Source organism: Saccopteryx leptura, chromosome 1 (genome assembly GCF_036850995.1).
Source record: "Saccopteryx leptura isolate mSacLep1 chromosome 1, mSacLep1_pri_phased_curated, whole genome shotgun sequence".
Classification (NCBI taxonomy): Eukaryota; Metazoa; Chordata; class Mammalia; order Chiroptera; family Emballonuridae; genus Saccopteryx; species Saccopteryx leptura.
In genome coordinates, this window is record NC_089503.1 from 290085192 (window position 1) to 290102696 (window position 17505).

The following is a 17505-nucleotide window of genomic DNA, read 5'->3' on the forward strand; positions in this document are numbered from 1 at the left end:
ATTGGGAAGCAGGAAGGAAAACTATATCACTAAGACCAGAAGGAAGGAGAGGAGAGGTACAGATCCACCAAGGCTTGTAGCTTTGAGCTAGGACGTTGCCTGAGGGCTTTCATTTCCTCTTTAAACTAGGAAGACATATCCCCTGCCTAGAATTAATGAGTAGGTTACAGAGTGGGATTTGAAGAAAGATATCAGAATTTGAACAACTAGTGAAAGAAATAAGAATGACTAAAGGAAATCTAGAAGAAATGGTAAATGGTTCAGGTGTGCTTGACATCATGACCTTGTAAATGATTTTCTGCAGCTCTGCTCCAGTGCAGGTTTTGGGGAGAAATCAGTTAACTTCATTGAACCAATATTTAAAGTTTGAAGGATAGATGTGAGGAAAGTCTAAAGTGGTGGAAGTGCTTGATCTGATTAACAGATGTCTTAGATTGAGTAGATAAAGAAGTGAAACCAAACAGGTACTACCAGCTTGTGACAAAATGGAATGACTGTGGAGAGGCGCAGGGAGAGATGGGGCAGACAGATCTCTTTAGAATAAAACAGGATTTCTTTCAAGATCTTTTTATACCTGATAACATTTTAACTTCTTGAAGACTGTGTTATCTTGAGCCAATGACATTTTTTGGAACATGTGATAATGAAAAGGTTCACTTGGCAGTGTTAAAACAAGGCCAACTCAGGTGTTATTAACAATTTATGCATTTCAACAATTCCCAGAGGCAATTTGATAAATGACGCAGGATAAATGTGGATCACCAGCAGGTTATCCTCAGAATGTTTTCCCTCTGGCTGGGCTGAGTGAGCCTACCTCCAAGAATGTATTTCATGAGGCGCTGTGTTAATCAGCCATTCCTGGGCTCTGTGATGTCTCTCTGAGCACTGGCGCTAATTCCCTAATAAATGAGTTGTCTCAAATATTCTTTACCTCTACACGGAATATAGTAAGAGTCACATATCTTTAATTATTTTCCTCAATTAACAAATTTTATTGATGAAATAAAGTTACTTCAGCTATGACTTAGCAATAACACAGCAAAAGGACAAGTCAGAAGATAATTTTCAGTAGAATCATGGCAGGCAAGTGAAAATTAGATATCTGTATCAAGAATAACAACAATGCATGTGCATAATACTTTACAGATCTTGCAATATAGATTAGCTTATCTGATCTTCACAACAAACCTGTGAGGTTATTATTTCTCGCCTATTTTACAGATGAGAAAACTGTGCATTAAAGATTTCATTGAGCCTGACCAGGTGGTGCCACAGTGGATAGAGCGTCGGACTGGGATGCCAAGGACCCAGGTTCGAGATCCCGAGGTCCCCAGCTTGAGCGCGGGCTCATCTGGTTTGAGCAAAAGCTCACCAGCTTGGACCCAAGGTGGCTGGCTCGAGCAAGGGGTTACTCGGTCTGCTGTAGCCCCACGGTCAAGGCACATATGAGAAAGCAATCAATGAACAACTATGTGTCGCAATGCGCAATGAAAAACTAATGATTGATGCTTCTCATCTCTCCGTTCCTGTCTGTCTGTCCCTGTCTATCCATCTCTCTGACTCTCTGTCTCTGAAAAAAAAAACCAAAACACATTTCATTGAGTTAGTTAGGTCACTGGTGAATAGTTTTTTTTGCCAAACATACTTCACTTCCTCAATTTTCCAATTGTACTATATTTGGGAGGTAGTATGTTAGGTGGACAGCTTAACATTTCTCAACAGGATAGTGTCTTGAGAAGGATCCCATCCAGGCCTAGTTCAGTTAGTGTTCCAGGACCTGGAGAAATATGCCAATAGGCTCCAATAATAGAATGCCATTCTACGAATACTCCACTAGGTGGCACTGCAGGCCACCACTAGAGACTACAGTGTTTGTTACTAGACACGACTTTTAAGTGGTCAAAGCAGGAAGGAGGAAAAAAGCAAAGCAATGTTATTCTTAAAGAGTAAAAAAAAAGAGTGCGTGTTTGTACACGCACACATGTGCATACATGTGTTCACAGCAGTGGAGCTAAAAAATGAATAGAACTGTTACTGCACTCTGTGCAGCGTCCTATACCACGGGTAGGAAAGACCAAAGTGAAAGAAAGACCTTGATATTTGGCACTTCAGTGTATACTCTGTACTCTTAACCCATACCTGTAATCTCACCCCTGGTTCTAGATATCCAGTTAGGTATTACATTTGTCCAATAGTATCATTGTCATTCAGTATAGAAGCGGGTGTTCTCTCTAAAGGAGGCGTGAATTTGGTGCATTAATGCTTATGGCTGTCTTTCTCCTCAAGTGCATTCTATCTACCAGCTGGCAGAGAAGAGCAACTTTCAGTATCATGTCGTAAAGGAGCTTAATAGTTGAAGGAATTCCAGAAACCCTTGATGCTTTCTTGGCTTGGTAGTAATAAGCATTGCTAGAAGTTAGTTGCAAAGTTTGGTGTTGAATAAAGAATTAGAGCTCTCAATTAGAGCATTCCATATTATTCCATATCAGGACATATATGTGGCTGGAAATGAAGAGTTGGAATCCATCTTTTACACTGAATGAGGTTTAGATGTCATCCTAAATCTTCTGAAAGTTAGCAAAAAAAAAAAAAAGTTCCATTTATCTTTCTTTACTGACTCTAAGGATACCCCCACCCTATTTATAACACTGAAGTTTTTATCAATGTGAAGAGTGTTCTATCCGAGGAGACTCCTTCTCTGTTGAAGGCAGCTGCTTTTCTTCTGGCACTGAGGGTAGGTCAGGTGCTTTCTGCCCACACCTTGCGACAGTGAAGCGGCTCATGTGAACAGCTTCCTCATACCCTGGGAGCGTGTCCATGGAGGAGGGCAGCTGGCCCAGGGAGCTGTGGGAGTGGGCCACCGCCAGGATTCTCCGCGCCGCAGGGCCGAACACTGACTGCAGGGCTGGTAGCACAAGGGAAGAAGGAATAGAGCTAAGGTAAATATGACATCTTCAGAAATCACACTTACAACACACTGAATTTCCCTTTACTTTTGCCAAGCATCCAAACACATTGTCAGCTCTCTGCCACCAATGTTATGAAAATCCTGTGAACGTTGTTTAGAAACTAACTTCACTTCCTGCTAAAAGACCCTGTCTTCTGTGGTATCCACAAATAATGTAAATTGTGGCCCCATATCTCACCCTTGTTAGATTTAGAGCCCTTTAGACCAGGGGTCCCCAAACTTTTTACACAGGGGGCCAGTTCACTGTCCCTCAGACCGTTGAAGGGCCGGACTATAAAAAAAACTATGAACAAATCCCTATGCACACTGCACATATCTTATTTTAAAGTAAAAAAAAAAAAAAAAACAGGAACAAATACAATATTTAAAATAAAGAATAAGTAAATTTAAATCAACAAACTGACCAGTATTTCAATGGGAACTATGCTCCTCTCACTGACCACCAATGATAGAGGTGCCCCTTCCGGAAGTGCGGTGGGGGTCGGATTAAATGGCCTCAGGGGGCCGCATGCGGCCCACAGGCCGTAGTTTGGGGACCAACCCACTGATGTTTTAGATTCCTTAGAAATATTTACTTCTGCCTTATTTATCTTTTCTTAAAATGATTATGAGAACTGGAAGGTAGGAAAGGTGAACAACAGCACACCACATTGTTCTCTTTACAAAACAAATATCATGCCTGACCAGGAGGTGGCGCAGTGGATAGAGCATCGGACTGGGATGCAGAGGACTCAGGTTCGAGACCCCAAGGTCGCCAGCTTGAGCACAGGCTCATTTGGTTTGAGCAAAGCTTACCAGCTTGGACCCAAGGTCGCTGGCTCGAGCAAGGGGTTACTGGGTTTGCTGTAGCCCCACAGTCACGGCACATATGAGAAAGCAATCAATGAACAACTAAGGTGTCGCAATGCGCAACAAAAAACTAATGATTGATGTTTCTCATCTCTCCGTTCCCGTCTGTCTCTCCCTGTCTATCCCTCTCTCTGTCTCAGTTAAAAAAAAAAAAAAGGGTGAAGAAATAAAATAAATATCGCTGTGTTTTGCCACCTGCTGTTCTTCAATTTTAGTAAAGAATATAATCTAGAAAAGAGAACAGAAGAAAATAAAATGTCTTAGGATCATCAAAGGGATGCTGGGGCATGTACTCAGTGTACAAGACTTGGAGAATAAAGAACTGAAAGCACACATGACAAATTTTTCTAAATATATAAAAATTATAGATTAAAAAATGTAAGATTTTTTTACAAATTCCAAGACATTTTTGGAAAAAAGATATGCTTAAAGCTTAAAATAATTTTATTAAAATAACTACTTATGAACTGGGCAATTCTGCTTAAAAAGAACATTACAACATTGTCCTCAACATTTTATCTCTTCCCTCACCCCATCATCAGTCAAGGGCAGTAGTTGTGAATACAGCGTTCAGGAGAGCCCGGTCACTTCATCTTCAGACTTCTCTGTGATTAAAACCAGTCTGAGTTCTGTAATCTTTAACATCCAATTCGTGTTTTTATACTGCTATAAAATTCTAATCATTTGTTTAAACGTGGGTTCACTTTCCATGTATCATGTCAGTGTACTCACAAGTGATCGTGCTCTGGAGAGTGTTATCATGATCAAAAGCGATGACTGTCACTTCATAGGGTGGCCGGCCCTCATCGATTTCCCGATTTTGCCGGCGACTCAGACAACAGCGGAAGCACACAGACGTCAGGCCACACAGGAGAAGCAGCGCACCGATTACTACCAGCAACCTGCAAGGAGCCCAGGGGGCAGCCAGAGCTCTGGGGTCCGCTGGCATTCCCAACTCTGGCGTAAACAGCCTTCCCTGTCTGCATTTTGATTCTTGTGTGAATATTTTATAGAGTAATTATAAGATTTTAATTTTAAGGCTCTCACTTCACATAGATACTTCCTTGTTTTGTCAGCAAGACTAAGTCAGTTCGTTACAAAAGTCACCAAGAAATTCAATGTGGTTTGGAGGGGTTGCTTTTCACTTTCCTGAAGTAATCTCTATAGGCTATTTCTAGAGCTGATCTCAGAATGTGCACAGTAATCTGCCGATGTTGGCTGAGATGGTATTGAAATAGGAAATCCAGGCATGTTGCCACATAAGGTAGCCATAAGGTAAAGAAACCTCATCCCATGTGATGTCAGGTAAGTAGGCTGGCCGTCTCACACATACATTTTTTCTGCTGTCAAATATTTTAAAACTAAAAAACCTTAAAAAACACCTCTGAGAAAAATAGAGTCCCCTTTAAATGTCTTTATGGGTATTGCAGCTGAAACTTACCATATATACCAGAGATGTACCCAATCTGTCGTCAGGCAACTATAAAGAAAGAATAAAGTTTTTTGCAATAAAAATACAGTTAATGACTGCTATGATTCCAGAATGTGAACAATAAGTTACAACAATTACAATACCTTGTTATAATAAAAGCTTATCAGGTTATATTGACTTCAACACAATCAGTTGAATCTATTGTGTAATGGAATACCTTAAACAGTTTTATATTATAGACGGCATTGTGCAAATCATTATAAGATAAACCAAAATTGTGATAATAAAACAGTGTTAATGGAATATGTAACCATGCCCATTGTTGTAAACCAGGGGTCTCCAAACTACAGCCTGGCCCGCAGGCCGCATGTGGCCCCCTGAGGCCATTTATTCAGCCCCCACCACACTTCGCACTTCCAGAAGGGGCACCTCTTTCATTGGTGGTCAGTGAGAGGAGCACAAAGTGCTGCATCGCTCACATACAGTACTATCAATACTTCCCGTGACGCGGGACGCATGCATCACAGCTCTGGAAGCACGTCATATCACTTGTTACGGCTAGCAGTGACAAATATGGAACCGGACATTGACCATCTCATTAGCCAAAAGCAGGCCCATAGTTCCCGTTGAAATACTGGTCAGTTTGTTGATTTAAATTTACTTGTTCTTTATTTTAAATATTGTATTTGTTCCCGTTTTGTTTTTTTACTTTAAAATAAGATATGTGCAGTGTGCATAGGGATTTGTTCATAGTTTTTTTTTATAGTCCGGCCCTCCAACGGTCTGAGGAACAGTGAACTGGCCCCCTGTGTAAAACGTTTGGGGACCCCTGTTGTAAACAGTTACAATGAGAATTACCAAGAAAGGACTTTTAATGCACAAAGATAAGTTTGAAAGTGGATGTAAAAGTTAAGGTTTTTATATGTTTGAGGTCAATAAAATTTAAACAAAAAATTTCAATTATAAGCATGAAAAAAAAATGCAACAAAGTTTGTAATTTATGTTTTATAAGTTGTTGCAAAAAGAGCCAACATAATCATAAAAACTGTAGAAAGGGCCCTAAATTTTCACACCCAGATTCAAAACCGATATATGTAACAGCTGAGGCCAAACAAAACCGGGAAATTGTAGAAACCAATTTAATCATTCTGAATTAACTAAAACAATTATAAATTTTCTCTATAGAGATAAAAAAAATCTAGATTGTATGAAAGAAGGAGCATGTGATAAATTCAGAAGTGGGAAGAAGGGATAGAAAATGTGTGTTTGTCTCTAAAGATGAGTAAATCTAATAATACTTTCTAATATTTTGCTCTATTGAAATCCATGGAACTGGCCCTGGCCAGTTGCTCAGTGGATAGAGTGTTGACCCATTGTATGAACATCCTGGGTTCGATTCCCTGTCAGGGCACACAGGGGAAGCAGCCATCTGCTTTTCCGCTCTCTCCCCCTCTTCCATTCCCTTCCCACAGCCAGTGGCTCAATTGGTTCGAGCATGGCCCTGGGCACTGAGGATAGCTCCTTATGCTAGCATTGGCCCCAGAGGGCAGATCCCGGTCTGGGCATATGTGGGAGTCTGTCTTACTATCTCCACTCCTCTCACAAAAAAAAAAAAAAGAAAAGAAAAGAAAAGAAAGAAATCCATTGAACTGCACTCTATAGCCTCTCTTTGGTTGCGCAGTTGTGGAACACACAGTGGGCCTTTTCACTGCACCACGAACCCTCCAGGTTTTCTCACATTTCCTATTTATTCAAAGTATCTTCTATTTCTACAACATTACCATCCTGATCCCATTAAAAATGTCTTTTCCTGTGGTGATGCCTGAAACCTCAGAGAGAGTGTGCCAGTAACCAAGGCCATCACCATTCCCCTTGGGTGTAACATACTTGGCTATGGGGAAACTCTTCCCATCTAAATTTGTGTTTTCCTTCAGCCTGAGCAAGTCTTCTGTGTAAACTGTCCATGCTTTTTCTTAAAAAACTTGTTTACCACCAAGAGGATGAATCCTGATCCTTTTTTATCTTTATGTCCTCAGTGTCTACATAAGAACTATTTGTCACAGGTTTAGATTAAGGGGTAATTATCTCAAAGTAATACCTACATTAAGTCTGCCATAAATATTAATATGCCTTAAAAATAAAATATGCTCTTTAAATCTGTAGTGGTGATGCAGCTTTGGAAATCACCCAGATATATCTGCCTGTGACTAAGGCATTGAATCCAGTCTGTCTTGATGAGTCACTGAAAAACACAAGTGAGAAAGTCTACTGCAAATGTCTATAACTGCAAACATTGAGATGAAGTCTGCTGCTTTGTTGGGAAGGTTGGCTTTGAAAAAATGCTGTCAGCAGTGTTATTTTGAGTATTTAGGATGACACAAATGTATGTCTTTATTTTGGAATAATCTATCTGTGAGGTAAGTGGGTTGATGCCCATTTAAGTAGAAAAAAGGGAAGTTACAGACACTGATGACATCTTGACCTTGTTTTGTGTGTTGTTGTCTGTCTGCCTCTCCTTCTTCCCTGTTTGGACTCTCAGATACTTACTGTTCAGAACTGACACAGTTCTCCTCGCATCTTGCCTGAGGGAGCTGTAGGAAGGAAAAAAATAGTCTCAGACAGGGAAGTTGTCTGATCTGCTCTGCCCAGCAACCTATCAGTCACCCCTTGTGACTGTGTTATGTTAGATCAGTAGGTGAGAGCAGGGTATTTAGGAAGACAAGGTCATCCGGTCAGCCATGGTTAGGACTGCTTGTTTTCATCTAGCCCATGTTTATTCATTACGACACTTGAGGTGAGAGAATTTAGAAGAGCAGATACCTAATTCCTTCTTTCCTTCCCTTCCCTCCCTCCTTCCTTCCTTCCTCCCTTCCTTCCTTCCTTCCTTCTTTCCTTCCTTCCTTCCCTTTCTCCCTCCTTCCTTCCTTTCTCTCTCTCTATCTCTCTCTCTTTCGTGATGGCTGAGCATTACTGCCTTTGTGAATGAGAGGCAGCATTTATATCAATTTGTTTGTCCTAGAAATTGCATGATCTGCCTCTCAGCACATTGTTACTGTCTTCCTAATTCCTTCCCACTGCAAACTGAATTCTGCTGCACTGCTCCTTCCATGTCCTTGGCACGCCAATAACACACATACAAGAGAAGGAGGGGGAAAGATACTTATTGAATAGCTACTGATAGATAAGTGAATTTCAAACTGCCCTCTTGATGTTCCACTTATCTGTCAGACCTCACCCTTACTGGACTATTGCCCCTGAGACAGAGGAATTCCAGGAAGCTGGTCAACCTGCCCCAAGAAGGAGCATTTCAGAAAGCTGAAATCCTAAAAACCGTAAAAGGGAACATGCCAGAAATTTTGCCTCAGTATCCCCTCAGGCTCTCCCAAACACTATATAATTCACCCCTAGTCTGTAACCGGTGCTCTTCTCCCCAGAGAAGTGCCTGGCAGGGTTCCTTTCTTCCTTTCAATAAAGCCTGTTACTCTGGTCTTTCAGACTCCCATGGATTCCATCATTTGGTGCCGAAACCCAAGACAGGGTACTAACTGCCTGGATGATCCCTCTTTGCTGTCCAAACTTACAACCAGGGAAGCAGTGGGCAGCAGCAGCTCATCTCGGGCTTACTCCCTGATTCTGTTTGGACATGTAATTGTAGGTTGATTGGCCAGCAGTCTAACCCTGTCCTGAAGCCCTGCCGGACCAGAGAAAGGTAAGGAGTCTCTCCCTCCCCTTCCCCGGTTGGCCTCTAAATTTCTCTCTAAAAACACCCCTTCCTGGTCAGACGGTTTTCTCTGACACGCCTCACATTTTGAGGGGTTTGACTTTCAGTCTCAGCAGACTGCACGAAAGACTAGGTGCCTAGCCAAACCTCTCCACTCTCTCGGACTTCTCATCCTCAGAGCTCCCTGAACAGGTGGTGACGACTTGTATCAGGGACGACTCCCCCACACGGAGATTCTCTCCCCTTGGGACAGTGACAAAAGGCGGGGATGGCCCCTCTTGCTCACCTGTCTCCACGGCTCTTCAGAGTCTAAGCCTTTCGACCAGACCCCTCTAGGATGTCTCATAAAAAACCTCACCCAGCCCTGGCCGGTTGGCTCAGCGGTAGAGCGTCGGCCTAGCGTGCGGAGGACCCGGTTCGATTCCCGGCCAGGGCACATAGGAGAAGCGCCCATTTGCTTCTCCACACCTCCGCCGCGCTTTCCTCTCTGTCTCTCTCTTCCCCTCCCGCAGCCAAGGCTCCATTGGAGCAAAGATGGCCCGGGCGCTGGGGATGGCTCTGTGGCCTCTGCCTCAGGCGCTAGAGTGGCTCTGGTCGCAACATGGCGACGCCCAGGATGGGCAGAGGCTCGCCCCCTGGTGGGCAGAGCGTCGCCCCCTGGTGGGCGTGCCAGGTGGATCCCAGTCGGGCGCATGCGGGAGTCTGTCTGACTGTCTCTCCCCATTTCCAGCTTCAGAAAAATGAAAAAAAAAAACAAAAAAAAAACCTCACCCAGCTCGGTCTCTCAGACCTCAAACCGAAGAAATTAATCTTCTGTAACATGGCATGGCCTCAGTACAGACTAGACAATAACTCCCATTGGCCTGAAAACAGGACATTCGATTACAATATCCTAAGAGATCTTGACAATTTCTGCCACCGGACAAGGAGGCCATCAGAAATTCCTTACGTACAGCTTTTCTTCTCCCTTTTCTCCTGTCCTTAGTTCCTGTGCCTTCTGTTCTACGTGCAGGCCGTTTTTGGCCAGAGAAATCTCATCTAAAACCTTCGCTCCTAATCTTTCCTTCTCCACGGACTCCCAACTCTCTCCTTCCTGCCTGACCCCCGGGGGCACCCCTCTCTTGGGACTCCTCTCTGGTCCCTCTGCAAATCTCTTTTGCTGGAGTCTCTTCCCTCCAGAAAGCCCCTTCCCTTCACTAAATCCTGTTTTCTCATTCACCAGTCTCTCTCCTCCCCTGCTGGCCAGAGGCCCCTCCCTTCTCCACAGTGTTCTTAAACCCCTCCTCCCTCCTTTCAGATGGACAGCTCTGTCCTTTTTAATTCTTTGACCCATTCCCCCATCCCACCAGCTTCGGCTGTCTTTTTCTTCTTCAACCCATACTTACCCCTCCTCAGAGATTGTGCCTTCCACTACCCCTCGTCCTCTCCCCTCTCTTCAGAGCTCTAAATCTTTTTACTCCTCTGACCACGTGGTGCCACACCAGTACTTTAACTTCCTCCTCCTGCAGATTCTGACCTTCCTTCTTTTCCATCCAGCTGCTCACACTGTCCATCCGTCTGCTTTCTCTCTTCCTCCCCTCTATGCTGGCAAATCCCTGCCATCTTGAAAAGCTTAAAAAAGCAGAATTGTATATTAAACTATGTGAGTAAGTAATCCATCTTATCTCTGTTTGTCAGAAAATATCTCTAGTATAATTTGAATTGAAACAAGTAAAGCGTGCTCATTTAAATTCCTTAATTCATAACTTTTATGTAAAGTCTTTGCTTAATGTGTAACTGTCTGTTTCTAAGGCCTTAAACCAATAATTACCCACCTCTTAAACCAGGCTTACTCATCCCCATGGACTCTCCCTGCAATACTCCCATCCTTCCTGTTCAAAAACCTTCAGGGGCTTATTGCCTCATACAAGCCTTACATCTAATCAATGAGGCAGTAATTCCCCTCCATCCAGTAGTCCCTAATGTCTACAAGTTACTGTCACACATTCCCTCAAACACCACTCACTTTAGGGTCCTAGACCTCAAGAATGCCTTTTTTATCATTCCTCTACACCCTGACTCTTACTTCCTGTTTGCATTTATCTTTATTTAAACTGATCTGGACACTAATGAAGCCCAGCAATTTACGTGGACTCTCTTACCCTAGGGGATCAAAAACAGCCTACACCTGTTTGGGCAGGCACTAGCTCAGGATTTAGCAGCATGCAATCTCAAAACTAGTACACTCTTAAAATATGTAAATAACCTACTCCTCTACAGCCCCTCCCTGCCTGCCTCAAGGAGACACACTTCTTAACTTCTTAACTTCCTCACTGTAAAGCAGTGGTCCCCAACCCCCGGGCCATGGACCGATACCAGTCCTTGGGCCATTTGGTACCGGTCCACAGAGAAAGAATAAATAACTTACATTATTTCCGTTTTATTTATATTTAAGTCTGAACAACGTTTTATTTTTTTTTAAATGACCAGATTCCCTCTGTTACATCCATCTAAGACTCACTCTTAATGCTTATCTCAGTCACATGATACATTTATCCTTCCCACCCTAAAGGCCAGTCCGTGAAAATATTTTCTGATATTAAACCAGTCCGTGGCCAAAAAAAGGTTGGGGACTACTGCTGTAAAGGGATATCGTGTCTTCTCTGCTAAGGCTCAACTTCATTCTCAGTCCGTAGTCTATCTGGGCATCGCCTTAACCCCCACCACTTGAGCTGTCACCCTAAATCAAACTCAGACCCTCCACAGTCTCCAACCACCTACCACCACATATTAAATCTTTTCTTTCCTCAGTCTAATAGGCTTCTTTAAACAGTGAATTCCCAATTTTGCTCTTAGTCAAACCCTCAGTGAGATCTTGTGAGCATGGCTTTTAAGGTCTATAATGGCCAAGGAAGTAACAGAAAAGACAAATAAGGCCCAAAAGAAGTCAGGAAATACCAGCTTTTGGCATATGCTCTTAAAGGCTCCAGTACCCTAAAGGGCTTCATAGGATTCCATCAGGGCCCTGCTCCAGAGTGGAAAGGAAAGTCATTGAACTGAAGCCTGCCAGGCTTCCCAGCCCCAACAAGAGACACATCTTTGCTGTGGAAAGAGGGACATGAGAAGGTAAGCTGCCCCCTTGCTCCATGGAGGGAGGGTTCAGTCTCTTCTAGCCCTGCTCCAGCTACCTGTGACCTGACCTTGCCCAGCATGCTGGGAAATGCCACTGAAGGCCCAAGGACATCATTCACGAGCCTAAGGTATTTCTTCCAAGTGGCAGATAAACTGATCTCAAACACAAGGGCCATCTACTATGCCTTGCCTGAATATTTAAGTTTTATTTATCCCTCAAAGATCTCTACTGTGAGTATTGAGAGTCTGATTTTGTTACTTTATTTAATGTATAATATTTCTTTTATTCCTCTTGTCTCAATGTCCCATGCCTATTGTAAGCTGGGACCTGTTGCTAATTCCAGTTAGAAGCAGTGCTCACTAGGACTTAAACTCTAACTGCAAAGTGTAGAAATGTAACCACCCTTTCCCTAAGTACTTGCAGGATTTACAGGTCACTCAGAAAACTGTTCAAAGACTGTCCAAGAGGCGCTTCCAGCAGTACATCACCCAAGGACTGACTTTCACGTGGACAGGTCCACACACCGTGATCCTGACAACTCCCACTGCTGCTAAAATAGAAAAATGGCATGCCTTACTCCAACCACAAAGCTGAAGCTTGTTGGTCTACGTATGGCAAATATATGAAAAATTAAGGACTCTTTTAATCAGACTTTGGAAAAAGGGAAACTAGGGTAAAAAGAAAGTCAATTTAATTGTCACTAAGGTTAAAAATTTTTAACTCAAGAGTTCTGACTAAAAAGGAATTGTATGGTTTTGATAATAGAAGGTATAAGGTATGGAAATACTTTTGAAAGAAAAAGGAAAAGCAAGTTGTTATGAAGGCCAGTTATTTCTGGATAAGAAAGTTTATGAAAGTTGAAGTTTTATGTAAGTTGTAGAAGGTTTATGCAGATTGTAAGAGGTTTGTACCAAGAAAAAAGAATTTGAACAATCAGAAAACTGGTTTTCAAAGAATGTTTAATCAGTCATCCTAGCTAACGCTCCTCTAATCTCCCCATTTATTGGGATGACTCTTTCCTCCACCCTGACCATCTGGAGCTCAGAAACAAAGAAACAAAATTGACCCCTTGTCCTTCTATTCTCTATTCACCTCTCATCCTGTATCACCCAATCAGAGGCTTTCTACTTGTGTGGGACCAACACCTATATGTGTCTCCTGACTAATTGGACAAAAACCTATACCCTAATCTATCTCACCCCAAATATCAACCTAATTCCACCCCATGAGCCTCTTTCAATTCCTAGTACACTACTTATTAATCTAAGGACCAAACGAGCTATACAGGTAATTTCTCTTCTTGTTGCTTTAGGAATCTCTACAAAAGTAGGTCTAGGGGCAGGGGGACTGGCGACGTTCCTGTCTTATTTCTATTCTCTCTCCTTCTGAAACCCAGAGAATTTGTAAACATGGAATCAGTGGTTTCACACAAACTGTGTGTCTTGACTATTGCCTTTCATTGGTCCACTCACTCTCCTATTTATTTTTCTAACTTTTGGACCCTGCCTCTTATGTTTGTTCACTAGTTTCTTACAGAACCACATGCAAACCTTCACCAATAAGAAAATTGGAAAAATCTACCTAACCCTACACACCAACCCTAAAACCTGCCCTCGCAAAACAGAAAAATCTGAAACCCTATATCAGCAAATTTCCTAAATCCTATCTTTCAACCCCTACAGGTCCCCTAACCCTAAAGCTCTCCCATATCCTTGAAGAACTAGAAGAATAAAAAACATTCACTTCTTAACGCTTCTCAGTCTTTTTACCCTTCACATAGTAAGGGGACAAGATCGCTGGGTCTTCTTGGCTGAAGAAGAGCCAGCAAACAGACATAAAATATTTCTTTTAACTCAAACTAACTTCTCGCTCCAGGGCTGCCAGGAAAGAATATCTCTAACTTTATCATGGAAGAACTTTCACCCCCGCTATACAACCCTCCTTATCTCTGCATTCCTGATCTCCAAATACTTGCCCCTTCTTTATCAAGTTTCTACAGGCCCAGATGAGAGAAATCTCTAGAATTACCTACAATCAAATGCTCCTACACTCCTATTCCCCAATACCCCAAGGAGAACTTCATGAGGGAAATATCAAATAGGTAGGGATGACAGCAAAAAGAGCCTCCCCTCAGCCCGAGAAGTTACCTCCTGAATGTTCTCCAAACCCCCTTCCTTTTAAACCACACATATTCAGTCCTTCTAAAAACTTACACCAACAGGTTCCCAGTCTCTAAAAATCTCCACATGTCCTCCCATTCCAGAGGAACCAGACCAGCACATCTCATGAGGCTCATCCAGGAGATCATGTATCACCATGTCACCCTATTCAATCAGTGCTCGCAGCAAGCAATTCACAATTATTACCTCGCAAAAATTTTTTACTTCCTCACTCAGGTTTTCGGAGACACTGCCTGGTTCAGACCTTACAGCACAGAAATTGACGACCTCCTTAACTGGATGAGGGACTTGGCTTGGCAAGGTTCCCTTCTTGTGTTCTTTCTAAAAGAAGCATAATTTTCCAATTTTTCCTCCTCTTTCTCCTCGTCACTCCCCACCATATATTATAAAATTAATAACTGCCTTTCTTTTATATGTAACCACAGAGTTGAGAAATGATAGATAAGTGAATTCCAAACTGCCCTCTTGATGTTCCACTTATCTGTCAGACCCTTACTGTGCTATCGCCCCTGAGACAGGAATTCCAGTAAGCTGGTCAACCTGCCCCAAGAAGAAGCATTCCAGAAAGCTGAAATCCTAAAAACCATAAAAGAGAACATACCAGAACTTTTGCCTCAGTATCCCCTCAGGCTCTCCCAAACACTATATAACTGGCCCCTAGTCTGTAACCGGTGTTCTTCTCCCCCGGAGAAGTGCCCGTCAAGGTTCCTTTCTTTCTTTCAATAAAATTTGTTACTCTGGGCTTTTGGACTCCCATGGATTCCAACAGCTACTATGTACTAGTCAGATGGCTGAGAATTTTTATTATTTCATAACATTTTATCACAATAATGATATAATTGGGTATATTTAACCTTGTTTTAAATAGTTAAGGGACTACATGTAAGGGTTGAAGTAACACGACCAACTCCACACACCTCTTGGTTTGGCCATAATTCAAATGAAACTCAATATATATAATGAATTAATTGAACCAGGGACAAATCTGCTCCAACAACTCCTTGACATTGTTATCAACTACCTTCAACTCTTTGTACAGGAAACCTTCCAATCCTTCTACCTTATATTTCAGTTTACTTTCTCCTTCTAAAACCTCTCTAGGTGCTTGACCAGGTGTTGGTTCAGTGGATAGAGTATCAGACTGGGACGCGCAGGACCCAGGCTCTAGACCCCAAGGTCACCGGCTTGAGCCCAAGGTTGCTGGCTTGAGCAAGGGGTTACTCGGTCTGCTGGAGCCCCCAGGTCAAAGCACATATGAGAAAGCAAACAATGAACAACTAAGATGCCACAATGAAGAATTGATGTTTCTCATCTCTCTCCCTTCCTGCCTGTCTGTCCCTCTCTCTGACTCTCTCTGTCTCTGACAAAAAAAATAAAAACCTCTCTAGGTAATTTTTTTTCCAGAAACTGTTTTTCTCTTTCAATAACTTGAAAGACTTACTATTAATATTTCAGGAAATCAAAAAAAAAAGACCACAGATGTCTTCTAAAAAGAAACAGATTTATATTTATTGGGATTTTATGGGTGAGGGGACACAATATACTCAGACGTTTCAGAAAAGGATTTTATAAAAGGACTAAAAGCTGTTCTCTGCTAATAACACTTGAGAAACTCCTGGTTTGGTTTTAATGTAAAATAGATGGCCACTAAGAATACAAAGTGTGTTTCTTCCACCCAGCCTTGGTACATTGTTTCATTTTCTCTACTAAAGGCCAGAAACACCTAAAGTATTCAGCAGATAAAATGCCTCTTTGAGACCTGTTGCAAAAAGAAAAGAAAATGGGAAAGAAGGAAAGGAAAGTCAAGGGAGAGAAGAAGAAGCAAAAAGAAAATTCAAGAAAAACAAAACTAAATAAATTTTCAAACATTAATTTAACTTATAGGAAGTGAAACAGCCCACTCCCTGCAAAGAGCTGTACAGTGACCTGATAGTAGCCAGTTTCTCCATTTTCTCTCCTTCTTAATAGATCTCATAGCTGTGTAATCTTCCCTTTGACAGTTTTTCCAGAATCCTTCAGTCAAGTGACTTCTTTCTCAGCCAATAAAATCTCAGGGGCTTCTGAATTTTAATGGGTAAAAATAAAAGATCCAAAGAATTTTTAATGAATTTTCTCTCTTTTAGCTTATTTCTGATCTGGAGAAGCCTATAAACTTCAAGAATAGTATCAAGCTGATGTGGGAAACTCTGTTTAAGAGAATTACATAGCCAGTTTAGATAATTTACTTGGGAATTTGAGGGATAGGGGAAAAGAGGCTAAAAGAAGGAAATCTATATCCATAAATGGCATTTCTAAATAACCATAGTTATCCTCCTTGTATCTATGGTTGCTCTAATTTCTGTCCCTTTTCACTGCTGGTGTCATTCGTAACACTGGCACTATGTCACCCTATAATACTGAGGAAACATTCTTGTTGTAATAATATATGTTAGAGTAATTAAATATATAGAAATATAAAAAACAAAAATATGGAAATATATAAAAGTAGTTAAGATATATTATATTACTACAACAATTCTAGTTATTGATTTCCCGCCACCCCCTTGGTTCCATATGTCTTTTCCCCTCATTCATTTTCTCCCAGGTTCTTCTGAGAGTTGATATATCTGAGAAACAAAAACAAAAGCTTTATTGCTTCATTTTCACAACTTACCTGGATGAAGTACACCAGGGCAAAGGCCAACACGGCGTGGGCTCTCACTCCCATCGGGCCCCTGCCTGGTTCTCCGGGATCAGGCACTGAGCGTCCGTTACCTCCTTTCCATGTTCTGTGCCTTGTCTGACTTCTTGACCTAGAGAACTTAGGAGAACAACTTTTCTTAGCAATAGGTCACTATTTACTTTTCTCTCTTGTTCTCTTCTTATTCCCCTGGGCTTTTATATTCTGCAGTCTTTCTCTTCCCTTTCATCTTGGCTTCTTTCTCTATTTCTCTTTCTGGCTTTAGGGTCTCCACATTTGCATCCCTTTGTTTTTTCTTTTTTTCTATTATTAATTATTTCTATATGTCTTTAACTTTTTCTCACTTCCCTCAAAAGGCAGACGTTCGAAGTGGGCACATCAGTCCTCTGAATTAGATACTTTTCTAGGCAGTGATGAGCAACTTGACTTAAAGGAGGATCAAAGGCAGACAGCTCTTCTCCATCTGAAAACAAGTGATACTCCTGTTTCTTCACCACAACACACCAGGGTGACTATTGAAGGTTGAAAGTCACCCTGACAAATGCCATTCAATGGCCCTCCAC

General features: G+C 41.9%; 1 protein-coding gene across 1 annotated transcript; it reads right to left on the bottom strand.

Moving 5' to 3' along the window:
• Positions 1-968: 968 nt before the first annotated feature.
• Positions 969-17477, bottom strand: TMEM52B (transmembrane protein 52B). Its single transcript, XM_066355691.1, has 5 exons — positions 16916-17477; positions 7797-7840; positions 5259-5297; positions 4550-4719; positions 969-2905 (listed from the first exon to the last, which is right to left on the bottom strand). The coding sequence occupies exons 1-5, from the start codon at positions 16967-16969 to the stop codon at positions 2661-2663; spliced, it is 552 nt and encodes a 183-aa protein (XP_066211788.1). The 5' UTR covers positions 16970-17477; the 3' UTR covers positions 969-2660.
• Between the last annotated feature and the right edge of the window lie 28 nt (positions 17478-17505).

Excerpts from the sequence above, each read along its gene's own strand:
- TMEM52B (XM_066355691.1), bottom strand. The coding sequence starts at position 16,969 with ATGGGAGTGAGAGCCCACGCCGTGTTGGCCTTTGCCCTGGTGTACTTC. Across the intron at positions 7,841-16,915 it reads CCCTGGTGTACTTCATCCAG|CTCCCTCAGGCAAGATGCGA; the intron begins GTAAGTTGTGAA and ends TCCTTCCTACAG. Across the intron at positions 2,906-4,549 it reads TCTCCAGAGCACGATCACTT|CCCTGCAGTCAGTGTTCGGC; the intron begins GTGAGTACACTG and ends TTGTGCTACCAG.